Source organism: Ursus arctos, unplaced genomic scaffold (genome assembly GCF_023065955.2).
Source record: "Ursus arctos isolate Adak ecotype North America unplaced genomic scaffold, UrsArc2.0 scaffold_1, whole genome shotgun sequence".
NCBI classification, from domain to species: Eukaryota; Metazoa; Chordata; class Mammalia; order Carnivora; family Ursidae; genus Ursus; species Ursus arctos.
Window position 1 is genome coordinate 57,411,534 of NW_026622763.1, and position 27,063 is coordinate 57,438,596.

A 27,063-nucleotide genomic window follows, 5' to 3' on the forward strand; every position below is an offset into this window, starting at 1 on the left:
TAATTTTCATTTCCAAATGTTGCTTCCAGATAGCACTCTGGGTAGGAGGAAGCAGGGGAGTTTCTCCCTGTGCCATTTCCTCCCGCCTTCTAAAATTCTTAAAATAAAAAAAATGAAATTGAATTCAGACATATGTTTTATTGTAAACATTTGAAACAATGATTAAAAAAATTCCATGTAAAAAAATCAATATGTCTTTGACAAAGGTCACCCAAATGTGAAGAAGGTCCTCTGGCTGAGAACCGATGGAGTAACAAGGCCATTGCCTACCAACCTGGGTGAGCCTGGAGAGGTGCTAGACTCACCTTTCTAAACATCTGCTGGGGCCGGCTGGGACTCAGTGCAGATGTAGAGCTACCAGCAGGAATGTCTAATCCTAAATCCCAGGGGAAAAGGGTGAGGGGGAGCTAGAGAAGGTGCCAGGATGAGGAGGGTATTTTCTGTCCCTGAACATTGTGCTTGCAACAAGATTGTGTTTTTATTTGCTTCCTGGAATCTTGCATTAACGCATGTTGCTTCTGGGAATTTTCTTTTGTAACTTACTCTAGCAGAAACTCACAAATAGTCTTAGAGAAGCATTCTCCCTGCATCCTGTGGCTTCCCAAAAGGAATTGCCAACATCTCCCAGGCAAGGAAAAGGGGCCAAATGAGTGTTTAATACTACGTTACAAAGTTTCAGTGAGCTCAAATACCCTTATAAAAAATAAATACTTATATACCCACATATGTATAAATAATTTAGATACACATAATAGAAGTTTTAAGTCATTATTTACCACAATATTAATTTAGAATTGCAACCCTCAAGAGAGCTAGCATTAAGTTTTATAGCCATGGAATATAAAGAAAAGAAATCATATTTACAAAATCATAACCATAAAAATAACTCCTATTTAATTTACCTTAGCTTGGTTATCTAGTTCCAAGTATTTACTCAAAATCTTCCCTGATTCAGAAAGGCTGGAACCGATATCCATTGCATTAGAAAGTACTGGACTGATCTTCTGAATTGACATTTCCACCTTTAGCAATAAAGAATATATTGCAGTCTTAGTAATATGTATTTGCATACACGTTTGCATATGTATAGGAAAGATAAATACTACTCTCTCCAATCCCGTTGTACTTTAAATGGATATACCAATTTTCATCTAAAAATAGTTTTAAATATTTTAGAATGCCATGATTAAATTAATAATGTTGCTCTTCATATGAGGTAATACTACTGACCCACCGAGAGAGGGTATATGTTTAAAGACATAAATTTATTAACAGACATATATTTTATTAACAGCAATGAGATATAAACAATCACCCACATCTTCTAAGAACTTATCACCTATATTACCTAGAAAGGACAATGCCCTTGCTAACACATCAGCAGAGATGAAATTTATCTGATTAATTAACTCATAATCATCCACTATAAGTTGAATGGGGCCCAGTTTACAGGCACATCTTGAAGTAAAGATCCAAAGCCTGGGTATTAAATCACCCTCGGGGTTGCTATATTTAGGGACCCTGGGGCAGGACCAAACCCTGTACATGTGACCGTAGAACACAGGGACATGCTTGGGCCATGTAATTGATGAATGTGTGGGACTACGATTTGATTTTTAGTACACACTAATCAATGGAAAAGGACTCTTTAAAGGATTCTATTAACATCCAAGTTATGTTCTTCATCTCCTGGCTCTCCCCAGAGTCCATCCTTCCCACAGGCAAGTTGGCTCTGAATTGGCAGGAAGACAAGGAGCAACAGTTGTCTGAGTTCCTACTGTGTTGTCCACCACCCCCAAATTAGCTTGAGTCTCAAGCTCCAGGGAATGTGGCACCACAGCTGCTGCCATATTTGGAATCTCCCTGGACCCAGCCATCAGAGCAAGTCTCAAATTCCCAAGTTTCTGGATCAATAGCAGGGGGAAGGCAATGTAGATAGAGACGTGGTTATTTAATGTCCTCTCCTGTGAAGTCTACTAGTTCTACTTGTTGAAGTCAGTCGTATGACTCCACTGTAACAGATGAAGGCAGCACTGAAAATCTGAGACCCAGCAGGGGCATCAAGGTTCATTAGCATTAACGTCACTGAGATAGTTTTTACTGTATGTCCCAGCTACACATAAGCAATTTTTTATTTAACCAAATAGTAGCTGCTTGGTTTTATTCCTCTTTGAAAATAGGAAATACATTTCTCCCATACTGAGCCATTGTATCCACTCTGCAGAAAGAGGATTTTCACATGTATGTTTTTATTCAGAATGACCACGTCCTCTGTACTGACCTCCTTCAACAAAGTATGATAATGACAATTTATCCCTGGAAATCCCTAAAACATCATTTTTGGTATTTACGTGGCATCCTTGTGTGGTATGATACCATGTTAACTGAAATTGTGCATCCTGGAAGCAGGCAAGGACCCACATAAAACAAGGACACAGGCCCAATATGCACACGGTTGGGTTCTGTGCAAAGCAAGTGCTGCCTTTGTGTGTGCATGTTCAGGGCTGGCTGGCGTGGTGGTAGGATGACACAGCAAGTCTCAGCAACCCGGGACATGAAAGGTTGCTGAGCAACACTGAACTATAACTCTATGCTGCTCAATGATAAAACCGAATGTTTTTATCATTATCAAGCCAAAGGAGACGTGCCGAGACCCTCCCACCGTGCCCCACGCTGCAGGTACTGTGCTGTCTAGGATCACCAAGGAAGGAGTTGCATCTAGGTAGGAGCCAACGGAGGGCACATTGAAGAGACTACCTTCTTGAGGAGGCCCTCCACCGAGGCAGTTAGCTGCTGTTTCTTAAGAGCAAATTCTTTGTGCGCGGAACACTGTTGGGTCAGATGGTCCACTCGTCTCTGAATACATCCCATCATCTCATGGACTCCGGTCCCCTGAGAGCTGAATGCAACAAGTCAGCCATTAGTTCACTCCGCCCTGACAGAGAAGCCCCAGGAATAGGGAACATTTCAAAGTGGGTCTGCTCTTTCATGATAGGGATGAGTCAAGAAAAGTTATCAAGCTTCAGGCTTTAAGATAACAGAAGCTAAGTAATACCAAATTATGTTCCCTTGTTTAAATCAGTCACTCTTGAGGGAAAAGATGAGTTATGGGTTTTTGCAACCAGGTCTAGTCTTCTTTTGTAAAGGTTTACTTTTTAATATTTCTCTAAGATATTTTGAGAACCCTATGGCAAAAAGCACAGGCACATCTTGAAGTAAAGATCCAAAGCCTGGGTATTTTTGCCAAGTATGTTTGCCAAGAGTTTTCCTGGGGGTGTGATTTGAAAGCTTCATTTATCTAAAGATGCTCTTTGAATAGAAATGTGGATCAGTCAATTAACAAACCATTTACTAATCCAAAAGGGTAAAATATTTATGTAATACTAAGTTCCTTGTTCTCGATGATGACGAATGCTCAAGGCTATATTCATTAAGTGAAAACCAAGTTATCACCAACAATTAGGAATCTAATGTACTTGTTCATAAAAAAGAGACTGAGCCTCACATTGTCATTTTTCACCTCTCATGTGAAAGAAAAAAGTGACACAAAAGCTCATTAAACGCACATGACTTTAGAACAACAAATGACCTTAGAGTCAGATCCCATTTGCTCTGGTCTAAAGATAAATTAGCAAGTTTCCTACCGATGTCCAACATAGGCCCACCAGTCATGCAAGACAATGAAGGGAGGCTGCTGGTGGAATGAGCACCTTTTAATTTGTCCACCTAGCCCTAAGACAGAACCTCTCCGACTACATAAGAAATTGAAGGCTTTAATTTTGTGTCAGTCATTTCCTTCAAATACTAATAAAGATTAACATGATAACTCTGAAATTTAATTACCCAGAGTTAAAAAAGATCTTGGAGTGAGGTATAGATTTCAGTAATTTTACCTCAAATAATTAATTTATGACTCTGTAAAAACGAATTTAATTAGTAATGAAATGAGGGCGAGATCCCATATGACTGAGAGGTAAAGTAACTTCACAGGAATGACAAGAAAGCTGCCAAAGGGGTGAGAGTTCATCAGGCAGCTTGAGAATCTTGTCGGATGTGCGTGGGATTCACGTGTGGCCTGTGGGTACCACTGGAGCCCCAGAGAAGTTTAACTGGGGAGAGAACACGAAACCACTGTGATGAATCTTATTCTTGACACATAATGTTCTACAGATGCTACACTTAAAACAATTAGTTTTGCATTTTAATAACTCAGGGACGGTTGAAGAGTATAATGAAGAAATCAGGAGGGTTTTACAGAAACAATTCTAGTGATACTTGAGTCCACAAATTTTGTAAATAAAAGCAGTGTATTGGTAATACCAACCATATTTTGGTTAGGTTTTAGACTTTGGGACATTATATACTAAAAAAGCACTTGAAAGCCCAGTTGTCCTATGTATTATAAGTTCCAAGCTTTCTGTAGAATATGCAAATCTAAATGAGAAAGACCAATAACACAGAAAAGGGAAGTAGTAGCAATGTGGAAAGAAGGTGCAGAGAGCAGTTTGTGAAAATAAACATGTAAACATATTCTAAAAACAATGATTGAGTGCTACTGTGGCAAGGCAGCATTTTTAATGTTTTAAGTGGTCTCCTTTCTAATACTCATAACTGTCCTATCATCTGGGTGTAATTGTTATCTCCATTTTGCCGATGAGAAAACTGAGGAGGGAAAAGGCTCAGTAACTTGCCCAGGTCACCGTTATTAAGTGGCAGACCTGGGATTTGAACCTGTTCATCTGATCTCAGAGTCCACACTCTTGACACATGACGGGATGAAAGGGTATTCGTCCTCTAAGATTTCACCTTCCCTCGAGTTGACTGTTAATGGAAACAGGATTAGCCTGGCTAGCATGTTCTTTTGAAATTGGCTGGCTTCTCCAAAGCAAATATCTGTCTGTAGTTTGCGAAGTGGCCACTAGAGGGACACTTGTCCAAGTTCATGCTTTAAAAGAACCTTCCAGCACAGAGAACAGAAATAGGGAAACAAAACCAAATCAAGCATTCCTTTTGTGAAAATATTGCTCTTTAGCAACTTACAATTTTAATTTAGATGAATCACAACCAAGCAAATGCAATCTCTCTGTGTCTTTGGAGGACGATTCCTTTTCAATTTTTCAATGACCCTGGAGGTTTGGTCTTATTTTGTGGTGATTTGTGCCTTACCATATATATCTATTGCATTGTAAATTCTTTTTTGGGGAGGTGGCTGGAGGGGCAGAGGGAGAGGGAAAAAGAGACTACTGGAGCCTGATGCAGGTCTCGATCCCACAACCCTGAGATTATGACCCCAGCCTAAAACAAGAGTTGGGTGCTTAACCCACTGAGCTGGGCAGGTGTCCCACATTGTAAATTCTTTAAGGGAAAGGACAACATTCTTTTCATCCATATATCCTCTGTAGCTCTGAGCACGTTGACTTGTTAGTGGATCGATGCATATTTTCAAATTAAATAAAATACACTTTAATCAAAATTTAAGGGAAGAGAAGATATAGATTTAAGAAGAACATATACACAGAGAGTTACTGTATAAAAATGTCACTAGTGAAGTCTCCAATAGTTTTTAAACAATGATGATTTTGCCCTTTGCCCACTTACAGAAGTTTTAAACTATCCAAAGACTGCCCATTTTCTTCTTGGATGTTTGGCATTTATCATTAGGTTGAGTGACCTCTATTTAAAGCCTCAGAGGGGCCCACTGAAGCACCTGGTTTGGCTGTGTGTTCCTGCCTGTCCAGGGTGAGCTCCACTCTTACTTGCGGCTTAGACCCCTTCCTCAGTACAAGGAGTTCTGAATTATCTTGCTTATCCTAGCCCGCTCTGGTTTTCCTTTCCCTGTGTCAGCTAGATCATCTGTCTGATCAGGCAGTAATCTCTTCCCTCTCCCTGATTCCCAATGGGCATATATCTGTCACACCTCTAACTCAGTACCACTCCCTCCCTCCCTCCCACAGTTCTTTCTCACTGAAAACCTAATGTGCAGGTTACAACCAGCCTTCATTCCATTAGTTTCAATTAGAAACATTAAACACTAATTCCAGACTTTTCTTTTGAACATTCCAGAACATTTAAAAACATGTATAGCATGCATATTGGCAATTTTCTCAGAGCCTGAAAAGCAGATGGTTTGATCAAAGGAAAAATATGACCTCACTCTCTGCCAGCAATTCTTACATGAACTGAAAATAAATTACTAGAATTCCATCAGTCACTGAGGAATGAGTCTTATTCCTTCCCAGGAATATTCACTGAATGATAGGGCAAGAACTGAGGGCAGATCACAGAACTTGGCTGGATGAAGTGCCCTATCATTTCGTGCTGACTCTGAAGCCACCTGCTGGTGTACTGCCTCACTGGGTGGGAGAGGGGCTGACAGCAGACTTCTGGGTCTAGCCATCTGTGGCTCTATAATTTGCATTGTATATACCGATTGATCTTTGGGTTTCCTCTATAAGAATGGATTAGATGGCGCCTGTCTGTGGCATGGACATGAAGTACACTAGATTATTCCGATGTTGACTTTGACTTTTCCAAGCACCACAGATACTCAGAGATGACAGACTGTGAGGCCTTCTTCAGACATCTGTTAGAAACTCCATCGTGGGAGCATTTTCTCCCCTACTCACTGAGCCAGTAGAGGAGAGGGAAGGGGGAAGAAAAATCCTTGACTTTTTTTTCTAAAGAGCAGAGACATATTGACTCCTGGCTCAAAAATAGACGGTTCTATTTGTTGAACGGAAGCAGTTGCCCCATCTCTGCATCTGTTGCAAATTGCGGCTGGGGGAGGGGAGCAAATCCCAACGTTAATGTGGTCTAATGATTCTTTCCGGAGGACGGCAAGTTGCTTTCAAACCTTTCATAAATTACTATTGGCAGCCCATCTGGATTAGGAGCTGAACCAGATGGTAAGCACTTGACAGCTTACTCTCTCATTCGAAGGAATCAGCTGATCATAGTTTTCTTTTTGTCTATGAACAAATTATACTCTGAAAATGGAAAAATATATATATTTTCCTTATTTTTAGCTTGCTGCTTCTTTTTTGACAGGGACCTAAACAGTGTCCCTTCATGTTCACAATCTTTATTTTGGAGGAAATAACGGCTACTGTCTAATTTTCATCCCTACTTTGAAAAAAGTGCCATCCATACCGTAGAAGGGAAATAAATGTGTGTTTCTACAGTTTTTTTCCTCTGACTTAAGTTAGTCACATTGCGAATGCCTCACCACCAAAAAGCAGTAAGTGGGGCTGAAACTACGGGTCTCTGGGGTTCTGGTCCAGAAGCATGGCAGGGAGAGCCACGAGCTCCACTCCCAGGAGGACACAAACAGCAAAAGGTGCCCTATGAGAAGGGTACCATAGCTAGGATTCTACCTGAAAAGAAGTTTGGAAAACACTATCGCCAACTGGTGCTGGGGCCAAGAAATCAGACACATCGGGGCAGTTGGGAACCCCGCCCCACCTCCTGCTGCCTCTCTGAGAGCCACAGCGTCTCTGTGGGTGACCCTGACCAGACAACAAAGCTGGAAGGAAGACCCTCAGTTCAGGGGGAGTCATGGCAAAGCTGTTATGGAGGAAAGAGCGAAGAGTAGAGAACAAAGCACAGAAAATAAGCGAAGAACAAGCGAGTACAATCAAAAATTTCAAAACACAAGAGGAATATAAATCCCAACACAACATAGCTCAAAAATCGAGGGATAAATGTACTCTATCTGAAAGGAAAGTCAAGTAGAGCAACCTGAAAATGACCTTAACACAAATACACCTGAGATCATTAGAAAGACAAAGAAAAAACCAACACCCATGATAAAAGAACAAGAAGCTCTGAAACGAAAACAGTCAGAAATAAGACAAAAGTAGATATAAAAAAAGTGAGTTAGAGATCTCAGAAATGAAATCAATATGGTTATGAAAACTAGAAGAAAGAAAAAAAAAATCTACCAAAGAGAAAACCAGTGTGAGGGATTCCCTGAGGGCACAGGGCCAAGAGCTGAGGGTATGACAAGTGGGAAGGCAGTTCAGAGTTCTGAGAGGCAGACCCAGAGGCTCTGACTTCTCTACCATGAGTTAAAGGAGAAGAGAAAAGAGAAAACAAAGGAAAATCAATATTTAAAGAGATAATCACTGAAAATTTTCCATGATTGATGACATAAATCCTCGGGTAAAAGGCACACAGCAAGAACTAAACAGACCGATATTCTCATTTAAGATATTTTGGAAAATATGAAATTATATTTTAATGTATTTCTTTCCAAAAAGTTTTTCTCTTTGCAGTCTTTTCTCCCTCCAAACTTAGAATGATACTATCTACACAATTTGGATCCTGACATTACATGGCAAGGCTACTCTCTGTCTTCAAAGAATCCTCAAAAACACACTTTCCATATTGGCTTAGAATATTCCGCAATGTGCCTGCCCTGAAACTATTCAAACATTTCCCTATTTTCTGGGACTATTTAGGGGGTCTTCAGGTTTACAGTATTATAAACAGCACAGTGATGAGCATTTTATTCATAAATAGGCCTGCCCACTTCTCTCCCTTGCTCTTGTCTGTTTTGTTTTGTTTTGTTTTCCTCTCTAATCTGAGAGAGCTTCCCTACAGTCATCCAGCATACAGATTTCTGCCCCTTTATCGACCTTCCTCTCTAGAGTCTGCAGTTCCAGATCTTCTTACTCTGGGATGCTTGCTACCTCACATTACATCATCAACAGCATAAATGAATACATTCATATTGTAGTGAGTGACTCCTAGACATTTTACCAGGAACCTAATCTAATTACGCCTAGATTTAAGGGGAAGTGTGAACTTTGCATGTTTTCCATACTAACAGTTTCAGAATCATAAAAGCCTGTACAATGTTACCAGGCCAAGATTTGCAGTTATGACATTTACTCAACCCCTAAAAAGAGCAACTTAATACACACTTGAAAATATTTGGAAAGTGGCTGAGTTAACAGCCATCAATGAGAACTAAACTTTGTAATATCCTAAATTTCAGTATCTGACATTTACCATCTAAATGCATCATCAAACTTTTATTGTAAAAAAGTTATTTTAAGTCCTTAAATGCTTGGCTGAACTCCTCTAAATGGCAACCATAGATTATCAGGTGAAGGAAATTTCTGTTTTTGTTTCTTTGTTTTGTTGGAGGGTGGGGATTATTTTTGTTTGTTTTCCACTTGGGATTTTTAAAAAATATTTTTACTTTGATAAAAGCTTTCTTTTAATATCATACCAGCACCATAACATTTCAAATCAAGCCACCTAGTTTGTAAATACTAAGATAAGGAACATTAAAAAAAAGGTTTCCCACCTGGTTGAGCTTGAAGGCTGATCTCAAAACAATGTCATGAGCTGGAAGAGGAGGCGACACTGTTACAAGTCGAACAACTAAAGAATGATTCACAACACCACCGAATGAAAAGTGAATCCATGAGATAGAGCTGACCAATAGAAAGGAATTCAAAAAGTATTGGATAGTAGATATTGATTCTCTTCCTCTTGGCTAGATGTAGAGCCTTCATCCATCTTAGGTTATCAAATTCAACAATGGCCTTCTTAAATCCTTCACTTGACCTATCCTGATCATAGAATCTAGGGATCGTGTCTCCCTTCTGTGAAGAGGTGGACTCAACACCCACTGCCCCTATGGCTTCCTCGTGCCTAGAGCACACTCCCTTTTGTTGCTCCTTGATTAGCCATTAGTAAGGTTCTAGAGATTCAGGGCCAGGTTTATATATCTTTGACTACCCTTGAAGCTTGGTGCTGGTATGTCATATGTGATACCTATTCATAAGTTCAACAACTTTTTAAAAAAACTGAAAGAAAGAGAAACTTTGCAGGGAAGAGGAGACTTGAGTTGAAACCTAGAGTACAATTTAAGCATGCCAGAATTAAAAAAAAGAAAAAATCCATGTGCCCAGCCTCCTCATTATTGGTTAAAGTGGAATGAAAGGAATAGACAGAGAACTAGCCAGCTAACATAGTGGTTCAGACCTGCATTCCGGGACTCACTTCACCTCTTACTACCATGTGACAGGTGGCAGGGAAAGTTACTTAACCTCTCTGTGCCCTAGCTTCCCCGTCTGCAAAACAGAGGCAATGATAATAGTAGAGCTCATAGCACAGGGTTGCTTGCAGGACTAAATTTTTTATTTTATTTTATTTTAAGATTTTATTTATTTACTTGTCAGAGAGACAGAGAGCACACAAGCTGGGGGAGCAGCAGGCAGAGAGAGAAGCAGGCTCCCCGCTCAGCAGGGAGCCTGACACGGGACTTGATCCCAGGACTCTGGGATGATGATCTGAGCCAAAGGAAGCCGATTAACCAACTGAACCGCCCAGGTGTCCCAAAGGACTAAATTTTTTAATGTATATAAAGCACACAAGTGTACAAGTGCTTGCCATTGTTGCCAATGAGTGTTTGAATAGTCTAACTTGCAACTACTCTGATCTTGTCCTCTGCTCCTCTCTCCTGTCACCTTCTCCTCCAGCCACACTGCCCTCCCTTCTGTTACATCTTTGCTGTTGTTCTGCCAGGGCCATTCATCTCCCAGCTATGTGTGTGGTAGCTCCTTCTCTTTGAAGCATCTTTCCCTGACTGCAATGTCCACAATGCTCCCTTCCCCACAGTAACTCTCTATCCCAGTTCACTTCTAGAGCACTCATTGCCATGGAAGAGCATCTCATCTCCTGATTCAGCTGTTGGTTGGTTGTTTCTTCCCAATAGAATATAAACAGCTTGAGGGCAGACGTTTCCCCTACTGCAGTAGATGCATGGGAATACCGGATTTATAAAAGATGCTCAATAGTATTTTTGGGATACATAAATGACTAAATGAAAGAATAATGTTCTGTCTAAAGTTCGTTACCATTCACCATATCAAACAACAGAAGTAGTGGTGGCCAACATAAATGAAAATTGTGAAAAGAGAATGCAAAACCCCAATTAACTCCTGTTTTTATTTCTTTATAAAATATAAATATATGAAGATTAACACTAAGTAAGTAATAATAAGTGTTAGATCAAAACAAACAATACTTAAAGTTATATTGCAGGAAATACTCAGTCAGGATGAGGTTCATAAGCTTAAATTCACCATAACAAGGTAGAATGAAAACTGGTACAGTCTCTTATGCAAAGATAGAGATTGAGTCCACACTGAAGCAAGTTTACTTGTAAATCTTAAGTTAATTTTAGCAAATAGGAAAAGGCGAATGGATATTGCCCTAGATGGCCTTGTACATTTTTTAGTTCCGCATTGTTAGCTATACAGAGAGAAATGAGGAGGTCCCTTGATTTTGCCCAATTATGGAAAACTTCACCCTCACACAAGGTCTCCAACCTAGAACTTCCCATCACCACAGCTTCCTGTGGCTTAAGGAATGCAGAATTCTGCTAGTAGCAGGCCCCCTTTGGCCTGTCTTTAGACGTGCTGCTCAAAGATGATGCCAAGTGAAGCTTCGGAAGAGGTGAGGGGGGCTGGAAGCAGGAACTTTAGCTTCACTGTAAGTCTAAGTTTGACCATTATCAGATGCAGGAACTTGGATCATAACTAAGTGCAAATGTTTGCACTAAAATATCTTTAAAATTAAAGTGTAGTTACGTTAGATGACAGATACTACACTTTGAAAAGATAATAAATTATTTAGCAATGATTCAGAATTATCACCCGATTACAGGGAAAAAATATAACAGCAAGGGAACATGTAAACAGCCATTACTTATTTTGTGAGGCTGCTCAACTTCAAAGGTGCTTGATTCCAGGATAGAAAAACAGTGTGGATCTGTTCCTAATAAGGCAATAGTTACAGAAAAGTAACAATAAAGGTCTTTACTGGGAAGAATCGTCTCAGATAAATGTGAACTTCTGACGTCCTATTTTGTTGACTAACAGGAAAAAAAGTTAGATCTAAAGGTCTCTGAAATTCCTATCTGCCCCAATACTAAATTTGGCCTTTTATTACCTTAAAATAAATGCTTATCTGCCCTATTTCAAATATAACCTTCCCCGGTTTGTAAAAAGGAATATAATAGGGTGCAGCTGACTCTGTTGTGATTATTTGAAATAGCCATGTGACTCTTCGTATTTTGCTTTTAAATCTCTTCGTGAAGAAGGTTAAAAAAAAAGTGAACTAATTGCTAAGAGTAGTGGTTTTATTCAATTTAAAAAAAAAAAAAAGCCCTCCGTTTTACAGAGGAGGAAACAGGTTCAGAAAAGTTAAGTTTAAAAGTCATGGCATTGTTTTGGTCCTAAGAATGCATGAAATAGAACTCTTTTGGTACTAAATCTTAAGTTTCTTATCCACACCTGTTTTCAAATGTCTGATTATGGGACCTTAGTCATTTGTGTCCTCGTAGTGTGGCTGACGTTCAGAAGTCCAGGACGCCATTGCAATGTTCAGGGACATGTACTTTTCTCTGCTGAAATTGGCAGTATGTTTACTCCCATTGCCAATGTTCTAAATTCCACCTTCACTCCAGTGTCAGCAACCTGAAATCTCCTTCTTAGGTTCTGCTTCCTTCCTATGATGGTGACCCACACCGTTGAACAAATGAATCATTAGATGAGGAAAGGAAGCAAGTTTCAAATGTAACGCATGGGATTGAGGTCCGTAGCCATGTGTGGCTTTAGTTTGCCACCAAGCTTCTAATGCATTTCAGTTCAGTTTTTAATGGATTTCTATTCTACGTCTACCTTCTGAATCAAAAATGTCCCTTGCCAGGTAACAATTTCACTTTACCTTCAGTTCCTCCTACAAAATGGAAAAATAGTATTGCTTTGCAAAATATTGTGAAATCTCGGGGCAACCAAACACCTTGGAACTACTATGAAAGCTTGTGTATCTAGGATATTGACAGAAACCATACTGATACTAATAATTATTTTTTAATCTAGTTACCTGACAATTTTAATTCAGGTTTCTTGAAACGGTCCCTAACTATTGCTTCTTCTACTAAGACTCAGTCTGCAGTCTGAAGAAAAGAACTGTAGATGCCCCTTCAAAAAATAACATATATATATGATTATATAATATATACATATAACATGATTATATTATATTATACATGTATAAATTAAGATTGGAAAGGAGGCACAAAGAATGAGACTAGCTCAGTAAATAAACATGTCGACCATGACAAAGTAGGTAGCCAAGAGCAATTACTAAAGCCCTGAAAACAGAATTTGAGATAAAATATAAAATATAAGCACTTCTCCTCTTATATTTAAGTACTGAAGATGAAACATTACCAATTAGGGCAAACAGCATAAAGCTTAAGGGTAATAAATTGTGACCAGCTTTCCAACTCCAGGAGCTAAGCATCAACACTGAATAGGGAGCTTCAGTTTCTGGCCAGAAGCAGGGACTAGATTTACCCTCATGCCTGAAACAACTAGAAGAATAGACAAAGTATATGAAACAATAGTTCTCAGACACTGAACAATAGGTAGCCCAGGACAGTGATGCCTGAGAGAAGGGAAGTGATTGAGATATGTCTTATGATTACATCAGCTTACCACCTGAGAGGCAATTTCTAGACCAAAGCTCAGGGAGGTGGAACCCAAAGAGAGCCCCGAGGTCTTGCTAAGTTGAGGAGACAGGGCTCAGGCTTTGGGAGGCTGAGGCACCTGGAATTTCTGGGGCAGTGTACCAGAGACAGACTTCCAAAGATCTAGGGAAGGGTCTTGGGCTGCCGCCTCATCTACCCATGCATGAAAGGAAACTGCCCAAGGCCAGGGAAAGCACCACAAGTAAAGAGTAGCCTAAACAGAGTATCTGTGCTTTGAGACTCACTTGCAAAACTGACATGGGACCATTCCCCAAATTCCAACTGGAGACCTCACCAACTTAATCCAATCATCACATGACTCAGATCAGTGTCTGACATGTACCCTGAGTCCAGGCAGCTCACAGGATAGTTTCTGCATGGTGCAAGACACATACACATTCTGGAAGACTGGACCTTTAAGCAGGGGAGAAGAGAAAGGAGTGTGCCCACACTTTGGGGCCAGACATGGGTGTTCTGTGGCTCCTGGAGCAGAGCCAACACACCATCACCTGATATATGGCTTGGAGTGAAAGTGAAGACACTTAGTAGCTACAGTTGTTAGTTTTCAAAAGGGGAGAATCATTTGCTCTTCTCATAGCTTCAGCTGTTTGGCTCCTGTTGGAAGACCCTGGATTATTTCTGATCTTGGCTTTACATAGTCCCATAGCAACCATCACAAGCCCCTGGCTAAATATCTCTGACCAGATTCAGACTGTCTTCCGAAAAGAAAATTCCCTAAACCCAAACTTACCAAATCAACACTTTTTAACACATCTAAAACAGAGTAGAATGAAGATTTAAAGAGAAATCGTCTTTTTAAAAAAGTAAAATATGGGGAGGGCACGTATTGCATGGTGAACTGCGTGTTATACGCAACTAATGAATCATCGAACTTTACATCAAAAACCAGGGATGTACTGTATGGTGACTAACATAATATAATAAAAAAATATTTTAAAAAAAGTAAAATAAATAAATGAAGAGAAATAAAGTAATTTTTATCATATTTGACCTATTTAATCATTATTCAAATTTAATGTCTTTGAGTTTCAAGAAGATTGTTGATATAAAAGAACAACAACTGGGTTTATCTCATTTGCACAAATCTTTTTGTCTCCTTCTGTTAAAATGTAAGGCCTGCCTTCATTTCTTCCTAGATAATATACGGTCTACCATCTGCCCCAGCATCTAACTTTTCTCTTCCAATTCTTTTCTTTCTCATTTGTTCCCATTGCATCCTCTTTGTGTTTCTCAAGGTCTTTCTTTCTCATTTCCATCCAGATCTAAACCCACTCCTGATACACTCACCAAATGTGCTCATAAAAACAACCTGCCCTAGCAAGCTGGTTAAGAGGAGGGGGTCTAGGGCCCATGCACTTGGTTTCAAATTCCAACTCTGCCACTAACTGGCTGTGTGACTTCTTGCAAGTTACTTAGCCTCTTTGTGTCTCAGTTATTTATAGAAAGAGAACATTAATAGTTCAATGGTCCCTTCCTTATCTGCAGATTTGTTTTCTGTGGTTTTGGTTACCCGTGATCAACCATGGTCTGGAAGATGACTCTCCTTCTGACATATCATCAGAAGGTCAGTAGCAGCCTAACACTACGTCACAATGCCTACAGCATGCACCACCGCATCTCATCATGCAGACATTTATCATCTCACTTCATCACATCAAGAAAGGTGAATACACTATAATAAGAAATTTTGAGAAAGAGAAATCACATTCACGTAACTTTCATTACAGTATATTGTTACAATTGTTCCATTTAATTATTAGTGATCACTGTTAATCTCTTACTATGCCTAATTTATAAATTAAATTTTATCACAGGTATGTATGTATAGGAAAAGACATATATATATATGTGTGTGTGTGTATATATATATATATATATATATATATATATATATATAGTTTGGTATTCTCCGTAGTTTCAGGCATCTGCTGGGGGGACATACACCCCATGGATCAGGGAGTCTACCCTTGTGTGTCTTGTAGAGCTGCTGTGAGGATTAATGACAGAGTGTTTCTAAGCCTCTTGGCACAGAGCCTGGCACATGGCGGACTCTCAATTTTCAGAAAAGTGAGCTATTGTTATTATTAATAATGTCACCTTTTATTTAGGGTTCTGCTTGGTGAACCACCAAGGTCATAAATGAAAGGGAATTCAGGTACTCAATTTTTTTTCCAGAAAAGAAAAAAGGAACATGACAGATTCAACGTTCATGATTTAAAAGGGAGAAAGAAACCCCACAGAGGTGCTGGGCTATGAAAAACATTGAGAATTAAGCTCTGTTTTTTCTTTTGTCCTTTCTTTCTCCCCTTCTCAGAAACTCATAGGGAAAAAAAAAAAAAAAGCTTTCACATCTTCAGGTCCTCAGGCTCAGAATATGGACTCACTTCTGGATGAGCAATGCTGTATTCAGAATCACTTGGTGACCAAAATTCAATAGATCCTTTTAAGCCATGTCATAATGCAGCAAAACATCAGAAGCAGAAAAAAAAAATCGTGCAACTTATTTTTTTTTAAGAGTTCTGGAAACTGTGAAAAGCTTGTTACACTGAGGAAGAAATAGACTTACCTACAGGAGTCTACTTGGCTGATTAAGGCTTGTCCCTTTTGCAAAGCATCAGCTGTGCAGTCTTTAATTTCTCTGTGTAATTCCTCATGCCTTGCTGCCAAGACAGGCAGACTTAAACCCTCTGATTTAAGGAGCTTAAGGTAAGCTTCAACTCTCCCAAGTACATCAAATGCCTGCCAAAGAAAACATACTTTCATTTTCTGCTTTTCTAGTTTAAAATCTACATTGATGTGTACATGAAATACTAGAGATTAAACCAGTCTATTCAATTTATTAGTTTGATCATAACCAAAACCAACAATCTTAGTCTGAGAAAACAGCTGTGTAGTTTTAAGGCTTCATTTAGGGAAACTGATCATAGCTTAGCTCAACATAGATAAATGTCAACATCATAAAATTAGCAAAAGAGTTTACATTGAGAATGTACCTATACAACACAGTTATAACTGTATAGAATTTGGAGAGCCAGGCTTACTTTTTGCACATTTTGTACTATATACAAATAATGGATGAGATATTTTAAAAATATTATGCAGACTTTCACAACCTGAACGTCTCTGTGATGCTCTGAAAAGGAAATTGCCTAGCAAATTGCACTTTGAACTGGAATCATTATAGAGAAATATTCAAGAATTACCCCTTGTCTTTCCAAATATAAGACCTTCTCCCTGCTGTATCCAAGACATCTATCTGTCTACAAAGATTATAATTTGGTCTGAAGCTGTGCAAAGACTAAGACCAAGGTAATATTTAGCTTCTGACACACAAAACAGGATTATGCAGAAAAAACATTGCTTTGCAAACTGAGATATTGTCTTAAGAGAAGTTTTTGGTTTTTTTTTTTTAATTCCTTTATTTTCTTCCTTTGTTTAGCAGATCAACAGCCAACTGTGGAGGATCAAGTTTATGGAGTTAACAGAGAGTAGAGAGAAGCTGTCCTTTTGTCCATTAAGTCTTAGTTGGCATTAAGATGGAGGAGTATATGATATGAAAGCAGTAAAAGAGGGCCATGGTAATATGAGGAAAACAGAAGGAGAGCAAAGTGCAATGGTCTTCATAGGTGTCCTGAGAGCACATTTCAGACTTTGGGCCTGAAGAGCAGGAGCCGAATTAGGTAAGTTGAAGAAAAGCTGCATGGCAAGAGAGCTCTTGCCGTGTTGCCCTTTGGCACTCCTGGAAGAAGCCACTGAATGGGATGCTCCGTACAAGTCTGGAGAACACTCCTATCCCAGTAAACCTGATGGTGCCACAGTCAACAGGCGCCTTGAAAGCTAGCCTTCCTGGACTGGTGAGTTGGAAGCCAGTGAGCTTGGTAGGAGCCCACCAGGTGCAGTAGGAAGAGTCCACAGAAGACTCATAAGAAATGAAAGTGGACAGCCTTGTGGGTCTAGTTTCCACTGAGACCCGAAGAGGGACCAGAGGAGCAAGGCTGAGTTAATGCTGAGGGAACACAGCTTAAGCCAAAGGTAGAGGCGACAGCCATGGATCTGTGTGAAACACAGCTGCACCTGGCTGCCATCTAAGGGAGTGAGTTTTAATGTCAGAATCAGAACTGGATAAAACTTGAATTTACAAATGAAATCTCTCCAACACTGTCCCATTACTTATATGTTGATATTCTGTAGTCCCATCAATTTCCTCACGTCTCCTGAATCTGTTCTTTCTGATCACTTAAAAGGTTTAACACAAAATCATTCCCCTTTATTTAGATAATAGGAAGTAATAATATCAACTCCAGTTTAATGAGAACTGACTTGTGCTCCTTCTATACTCTGTGTTTCATGTTTACCTTTCATTCAGCCAAAAACATTTTTGAATGTCTGCTGAGATTCAGGCACATTGTCCTGAACGGCTCTAGATGGAAGTGAGAAATGATCTCCATTGGATGACAGGGGAAACTGAGTCTCAGAGAGATTAAATAAATTGCATAAAATGATACTTCTACTAAGTGGCAGATTTGGTCTCTATCCTCAATTTGCCTGGCCCTCAGGCCCCTGCTTTTAAACCCTGGCCCATGGAACCATGCGGCAAAAGATTACCAGGGGAAGCTTAAGAAGGAAGGGGCATTTTCAAGAAGCCCATTCATCTTAGGCGGAAAAAGTGAGATTTTGAAACTTAACTTTTTATAATTAAGTGTCTACCTTTCCTTCTTATAGGTGAGAAAAGATATGGAGAAAAGTTGAGTGATTTCTCTTACGCTGTATAGGACTGGAAAAGGAAGATAGTTTAATTAAAGAAACTTTGAACCTGAAGACTCTTCCTTATCTGATCTCCCTCTTTTTTTCTGCAGTTGGCAATAGAGCCAAATGTGTCAAGGTGTTGATGTTAGAAAAGATTATTTGAATTACTTTCTCAATCTTTCCGTGACACATTGAAATACCTCTTGGCAATAGCCACTGTTCCTGGAATTTTGTTTTATATTTTAAATTTTTATTGCTTCTTTTGAATGGAGTCTCATGTTAATCAAAGTTTAGTTTTAAAGTTAGCCCCGAAAACAAAAATCTGGTGTAGTCAAAATTATCATGAACTCCTTTAAATCCTGCTTAAAATTTAGTGGGTGTGAACTATTGCTTATAGTAACACATATTCACCTTGAGGACTGGAGCCACCGAGCTCGACCAAAGGAAGAAATAAAGAGAAAGTGTATATATGTAGATGTCAGGGCATTTGCTTCTTTCTTCCTTTAAGATAATTCTCCCAATTCCTCATGTGAATGGGGGAAAGAATAAATTCCAAAGTGCTTTTTCTTCTTTTCTCTTGACTCCACTCTGTTTTAGTATTAAGCCACTATAACCTTAAATATATGAAAGTTAGGTCGTGAGGATGTACATGGAGTAAGCATTTAGAAAATATTTTCCCATAATTACTCTAAATCTTGATGGGACACATCTTTAAAAAGTCCCTGAGAAGAGCAGGACCACCTGCTGCCTGTCATTCACCCTGCTTGGGTCTTTCCTTCTGTGGCCCCAGGGAACAGCTGCTACTCTCATATCCTTGGGCATTGGTCTCTTCTTCATAGGAGTTAGATTCTAAAGCTGCACGTACGTTAAATGCATGTGTGAGGTGACTCTACCCCCTTCCTCAATGTTATCATAAAAGTATTATATATCAATAATGTGGGAATAAATCAAAGGGCTAAACAGTCACTAGAAGGAGGTGGTATATCAAGGACCAAGGTAACCCATTACTTAGAATCAAAATAGCCAAATTTTCTTCTAGAGTTTTTTCTCAGAAAGATCAAAGTGTTAGGAAAGCATTGACTTATGAATTGCTCTATGTATCACACTTGACAGAATTATGGCAGAAGAAAAGAGGTGAGTGGTTGCGTTCCGTCATTAGCTCAACAAATTCATTTGCAAATAAGATGAGCTGGATACTGTAAGAGAGCTTATTCTTTATCCTTAATCCTAACCTGACCCTAATGGGAATAATCTAAACCCACAGAAATGTTAAATTAATGATTTTAATGATTTAAGAGGAGTCCCTTTCAAAAAGATTATACTGTCTGTGATTGTCAGAATCCTATGCAAAACTCCTTTCTCTTATCCCCATGCAGAATTTGATGAGGAATCAACATAACAATTCCAGAATGATCTAAATTTCATTGCTCTCACTTAATCTATCCCCAGAACAGAACTGAAAGCTTTTCTATTTACCATAACTATAAGGAACCTGATATACCAGATCCAGCCTGGAAAGAATCTCTTTGTCTCACATATGGTATAGAACAGGTTATTTTTGGCAATGACACTATGACCCCCATATAAACTCCCTTGGAATTAATATTTCCTCATTAGTTTTCTCTTCACATCCCTCTTTTTCTTCAAAGCTGGTCAAATACAGGTTTTACGACTAGAGGCAAAAAGAATATAAGCACAAGGATATTTTCTCCCTCTCAGTTCCAGCCCTTCTTGACAATTTTATATTGTACCACCCAGTTCTTAGGCAGATGAGGAGACCAATCAGCTCTTTTGCCTAAGGAGTTGCTTGGGTTTTTTTTTTTTTTAAGATGCTAATAAAGATCTTTTCTTTTTTTCCATTGTTAAGATCCAAAACAGTCTGGACCAAACCAAATAGAGATGGTATCAGGACATGGCACATTTTACTCTCTTTAAAATATCTATGAGATTAATAAGTTAAGGAAGAACCATGAGTCATCCAGGATAATTATATCACTCTGTATCACAAAGATGCTTAATAAGTAGTATTGTTTGCTCCTAGACTAACTTATTGGAAGAGAATCAACATTAAAACAAAACAAAAAAAAACCTTGAACACAGCAGAACTTTGAAATTTTCCTTTCATGAGTTCCAAGGCTGGAGAATGAGTTTGGTTGGAACATTTATCACTACGGAGGACACAAAACTCAGCTTTTCATTAGAGTACCGAATCCCACTGTCTGCAGAGATTTCCTCTGGGTTCAGTTTACATCAAGACTCAAAGCTTCCATTTCCTTTCCTAAGCACCATCTGAGATAACTTCTTGTGGCTCCCCGTTTGGCAAGCTGATACTTGATTCAGGTCCTGCCCAATCTGCCCAGGCTTTCAAATACCAGAAGGGCAGAAGCCAAAGGGTGATGTGATTTTCAGCTCCCAGTATTTGCTGCTCCCTGCTGGTGCTCCCGCTCATTCCATGCCTCTCCAAGGTTGTCGCTGCTGGGCCCCAGAACTCCCTCCGCGTTACTAGTGTTAGAAGGTGGCTTTGTGGTGTTAATGAGAGATATGTAAAATCATAACTTCCTAAAACTGGTTTTGGCCTCACAATCTGAAAAGCTGAAAAAACATTGGAAAAGGAGTTTTGGATTGAAAATGGCATGTATCAACACGGAATGGAGGAAGTGTATGTATTGACAAACTCTTACTTTTTCCTGAGATAAGCCCATCTTTGAAATGGGTAAACTAGACCCATAAGTAGAACGCTAGCCAGCTAGTCATTGTTTATACTTTCTGGTTTCTTTTATCTAAATTGACCTTAATAGTTTTAGGATGATCTTGGGAATATTAACATTTCCCAAGGGAAGATGTCCCTTTACAATGTGTGAAGCATCTATTTTCGTTCATTTGTTCAACAAACATTTATTTAACTCTATGGAGCATGTATTCTGGTACATGCTGGGGATAGGAAAATGAACAAAGCATTTAAGTCACGTTAGAGTGGCTAGTACAGTATTAAATGCATATATAATGACAAAATAATGGCTGGAACGTAGCGAATGCTTAGCCCTTCTACGCACTAGTCCTGTATTAACTCATTTAGATAGCTCAATGACTCTGTGAGGTGCACACAATTATTATTTCTATTTTTCAGATAAAAAAAGCTGGATGCACAGGGAAGTTAAGTAAGTGCCTAAGGTCACAGAGCTAATAAATGTCTAAGAACAGATTCATACCTCAGCAGCCTGGCTCCAAAGTCTACTATATTATTTTAGAAAAGTGTCATCCTAACAAACATTTTTAAATTTTACTCAATACTCCACAATTCCATTTATTTATTTATACTCCACTCTATCCTGAAAAGATTTTGTATATTTATCGCCACTTGCAGGAACTTTTATTACTGAATGGTATTCCCTGAAGTAGATAAGGATTGTTAGACCTACTTTAGAAAAGAGAACACCCAGGCTCAAACTGTAAATTGACTTGTCACATGGCCAGTCATTTATTCGTTCATTCAGCAAAATTTGCTGAACATTAGGTGGCATGCAAAGATGTCTAAGACACAACCTCTCTCTAGGGAGCAAAGAGAAATACTATGAATAATGAAAAATAAGCAATTAATGCTGCCTGGAGACTTCTTGGAGGAGGTGGTATGGGTGATGGCAAATCTCTTCATATAGCATTACTGCCCTTCTCCGCTGTGACACAGAGATTGAGTTGAAATTTGTGTTCCTCGTGTATTAAAGTAATTAAGCTCTCCTCTTCCAAAATGATCTCATACCAATGACCTTGGATCAATGTAATCTCTTATGAAAATGTAATGTAGTTGGACTTGAAACCCCACAATTTCTAATATTTCACTGCTTTCAATCATTCAAATAAGTATCGAGCATCTACTACCTGAAAGGCACTGTTCTAGGTGTTCTGTTCTGGTGAATGCAAAGTAAAATAGACATGTTTCTTGCTCTCAAGGAATTTTAATTTGGCAAAGGAAAAGAAATCTACCCAGAAATGTCTATGATACAAAGAAGAATGTATTTAATGCCAATGGAGAGATGCAAGAGTTTAATATTTTACGTGGAAGGGAAACCAATAAATACACTCATAACTCACTTAGAAGTCCCTTGATAGCTTTATAGAGAAGGATACTCATGAGTGACAATAAAACTGAGTGTCTTTATTATAAGACTAATTAAATATGGGCTGCGTTGTGGGCTCTTGTGATAAATGTAAGATGTTTAAGGTATTTCTTGTTTTTGGTAAGTTTTCTATTATATATACATAAATAATTTTATGGCCATAGTTTAGTCATATTTATCGAATATTTGCTGTGATTTAAATAGCTTATCCTTTGTTAAAAATAGAGCTACCCTATGACCCAACAATTGCATGACTAGGTATTTACCCCAAAGATACAGATGTAGTGAAAAGAAGGGGCGCATGTATCCCAGTGTTTATAGTAGCAATGTCCACAATAGCCAAACTGTGGAAGGAGGCAAGATGCCCTTCAGCAAATGAATGGATAAAGAATATGTGGTTCATATATACAATGGAATATTACTCAGCCATCAGAAAGGATGAATACCCACTATTTGCATCAACATCAATGGAACTGGAGGGGATTATGCTAAGTGAAATAAATCAAACAGAGAAAGACAATTATCATATGGTTTTACTCATACATGGAACATAAGGAATAGCTCAGAGGAACGTAGGGGACAGGAGGGAAAACTGAAGGGGGAGAAATCAGAGAGGCAGATGAACCATGAGAGACAATGGACTCCAGGAAACGATCTGAGGGTTTCAGAGGGGAAGAGGGTAGGGGGATGGGGTAGCCGGGTGATGGGTATTAAGGAGGGCGCGTGTTGTGATGAGCACTGTGTGTTATATGCAACTAATCATTGAACACTACATCAAAAAATAATGATGTACTATACAATGGCTAACTGAACATAATAAAAAAAATTAAAAATAAATAAAAATAAATAGCCTATCCTTGAGTTCTAAAACCAAAGGTGTCTAAACCATTCTCTCAGAGGGAATACAGGAAGAGAGTAAATTAAAACACCATTTTCTTCTATATCACGAGGTTTGCCTCATCATGATTTAAGTCCTTAATATCTCTTCATATTAAGGATATGTTCAGCCTAAGAAACTTCTCCTTTTAAGGAAAACATTTTATGTATGTATGTATTTATTTATTTGAGAGAGAGAGAGAGAGAGAGAGAGCGAGCATAAGCAGGGGAAGGGACAGAGAGAGAGGAGAGAGAGAATCCCAAGCAGACTCTGCACTAAGTGCAGAGCCTGACTCAGGGCTCGATCTCAAGACCATGAGATCATGACCTGAGCTGAAATCAAGAGTTGGACACTTAACTAACTGAGCCACCCAGGCGCCCCAACATAGAAACTTCTTAGCATGCTATTCAAGATCTTCCTGATCTCCTGACTTCTCCTATCACTTGTCTGTCATCATTCTGGGCTTCCACTCTACATTCTTGACAAAATGAATTACCTTAGGCTCCCCAAACAAGGCACTACTCTGAACCACTCAGTCCACCCCCAACTCCTTCTTGCCCCAGCTTTTCATATTTAGCTCAATGTGCATCTCCTCTAGAGAAGTCTTCCTTGACTTTTTTCCTGGTCCTCTCCTCTGTGTTCCCTAATGCTCTACGTTCACTCCAAAAGTTCTGGGCTTTTCCCAAAGCACACAGAACTTCTGTTCCTTGCCTCTCCTCCACACTAGACTGAGAGAGTCTTGAAGGCAAGGATTGTATCTTTAATTGCTTTAGCTAAAGTACATATATGATACATGAAAACATCAGGTATACAGCACATTAGTCAAATGGAAATGTAGAAGAATGGAGGGAGTTTTTTAAAAAAAAGATGCTTTAGTTCTTTATAAGAGAAAGGGAAGTTGTTCTAGAAAAGAAAAATCTGAGACAGGCTGCCTAAGAATTACGGAACTGGAAATATCAAAGAAAGTGATGTCCACTGACAGCTTAATTTCATGAATTCATTTATATCATCTTAACAAATTCCCTTGGATAATATTTATTAGGTCCTCTACTTGGACATTCTTCAATCTGTACAACAACTTCTACTTAATTGTTTTCCACATCTGGGTTAAAATGTATCTATTTTGAAAATGCAAGAATAGATTATATATAAATAAAAAAAGTACTGAACTCCATCCTTAATTATTTTGTTTTTATCTGAAACAATTATGTTGCTGTAGGCATAACTGGTTTGCATTGCTGTAAATATCTTGAAAAAGCAACAGTATATTTTTAGAAGACATGACACTTTCAGCAGTGATGGCAGAAGCAGGAGAAGCTATGACAATCATTACATTTCAAACTGCTTTTGGTGTGTTGCTCTAGCTGCCCCAGATTTTGCTCTACCTTTGCTTTTAGGTTGACCACCCAAAAACCACACCATGTAGATTTGTCCTCAGTCTTCACAGCTTGCTTTCCCCAAAGAAATCATGTGCCTGAGAACGGGAAGCATGGGATATGAAACTTTATGACCAATCAGCCATGTGTTACAGCGTCAGGTTCAATCATTGCGGTCATATAAATATAGGCTCACATTGTTCTGCCCTTGAAACATATATATTTATCTGTTTGGTTCGAATCACATTCTCTAAACAATGATAAATACTTTTTGGGTGATCGACACATCTTACCCAACTCCTTTTTTGTGAACTTGCTAGAAATATAATAAATAAGATTATCTATAATAAAGAAAGATGAAAATTTGGGGGGATCCAGATGAGTTACTATAATAGGTGCTATGTTCATATTTCATTCCATGTCCTAATAACTTTTAGCAACATCTGGTAATTAGAGAAACTCTTCTTCTATCAGCTATCATCCCACATTGACAATCAACCCTTCTTATATTTGTTGCTAAGTGATTTAGCAGTAACCTCGCCAACACAGTAGATAACTCTAAAATGGAAAAGAAGGATCTCAGGTTCTTAAGTTAATGGCTCAATCTCCACTTGAATCCAGTGGCTGGTTTGTGACCCCGTCGGTAGCAACATTCTGAGGTCCTGTGTGCTAACATCGCCACCTACTGTTCACTCCAGGTACAAACTGCCAGACCTCAAGCCAAAGCTCTAGACACTATAAGAAAAGACTCTTGAGCCTTGGGTAATCATCAACCCCAAGCAGGATTAAAAGGTAATCAATTTCACTCCTGAATCCACAGAGCAAAGGCAGTGGGGCAGTCTTGTCAATGTGGATAATTAGGTGATAATTATATTTTATTGAATTTCACCAATTGAAAATATATTCTAGCTTTTTTTGGTATGTTTTGTTCTCTGCTGTATCCCCGAAATTTACAACAGTATCTGACACACAGAAATTCTTCAGGAAAAATATACTCAAGAAATGAATCCTTAAAGAAGGGTAGTTATTCACCACACTACTTACTTAGAGACTTCACTAAAAGAAATTATTATTACTTTTTTCTAGTAAATAAGAATATCCGTATCTAAAATTGATAAAGAGGGGAATGATTAAGATGAAGGGAAAGGGGGGGAAAGGGAGAATTTCCAGATGCTTGCAACAAAACACCAGCAACATATGATAAAAATCCAGATTAAAAAAAGAAATATATGCGATATGGAAGCATTAACAATAGTCCATTCTGAAGATGAGATTATGACATCCTTTTTATTTTAACAAAATTTTAAAAAAGTGAAAGGTGTATTTTTAAAATCATATACTTCACTTTTTACTGAGCAAATACTCCAGCTGTCACATTCAGTCATTCATATATTACTCATGATACTAGCACATTTTCTCACGCTGGTATTTGGCACAAATATCGAAGGGGAATATTGACCTAGCTTTAACAAATTTAGAGTAAGAGGTTGTTTGCTGAACAAATAACTCACTTATCAAGAATGGAATTGGTTTTCAAAGCAAATATCGTTTTTCAAAGCACTGACTTCCTCTTTCTTTCACGGTGCTGTATGCGTTGGGAGAGTCACTAGTGCTCCTGCCCATCATTACTGGTGTGTCAAGACTGCCTACCACTGACCTCTCTTTATCTGGGCCATTTCTCAGTGTTGGGTTTGCAGCCAGCAACCTTCAGGGCTGAGGAAATGTCTCCTTCTGAGACAAAGAGCAGGCTGGATTATTGTTTGCGATCCAACAGAAGATGCCCCAAGCTTAGGGTTCCCCTCCTGGAACACCACCTGCTGCACATGCTGTCACCCAGCGGGGCCTATTTTCATTGCCCCCCCCCCAACCCCCAGGATTGGGACTTGGGAAACTGATACAACATGTTGACATTTCGATTCTTGTTTTTGTGAGTCATAAAGTCTTTTAGAACTGACACAGAAGTCACACGCGTGCCTTTTGTGAACATCCACAAAACTTTGGTAAATTAGCATGTTAGCTTGAAATTTGGGTAAAATTTCAGATGCCTCATAGTTCTTGACAACATGACTTCATCTAGGGATAGGGATACTCACAATTAGAAAAATCCAGTACACTCAAGGTACAGTGAAGTGAATTTTTTAAAAATTTATTTGAGACAGAGAGAGAGAGAAAGAGAGAGCAAGGGGTGGGAAGGGGGAGAGGGAGAGGGAGAAGCAGGCTCTCCACTGAGCAAGGAGCCTGATGTGGGACTTGATCCCAGGACCCTGGAATCATGACCTGAGCTGAAGGCAGACGCTTAACTGACTGAGCACTCAGGCACCCCAGTAAAGTGAATTTTTAAAAGGAAAATTCAGTGCTTCAGAGATAATAAAAATC

At 38.9% G+C, this 27,063-nt stretch overlaps 1 protein-coding gene across 11 annotated transcripts in view; it reads right to left on the reverse strand.

Moving 5' to 3' along the window:
- Positions 1-27,063, reverse strand: part of CCDC141 (coiled-coil domain containing 141) — a 205,285-nt gene that overhangs the window by 65,377 nt on the left and 112,845 nt on the right. For all 11 annotated transcript variants that reach the window (XM_048214373.2, XM_057316443.1, XM_026492424.4 and 8 more), the window contains 3 exons: positions 16,140-16,312; positions 2,758-2,899; positions 903-1,022 (listed from right to left, as the gene is read on the reverse strand). In XM_048214373.2, coding sequence (XP_048070330.1) covers positions 903-1,022; positions 2,758-2,899; positions 16,140-16,312 — 435 coding nt within the window. The remainder of the gene's footprint in view (positions 1-902; positions 1,023-2,757; positions 2,900-16,139; positions 16,313-27,063) is intronic.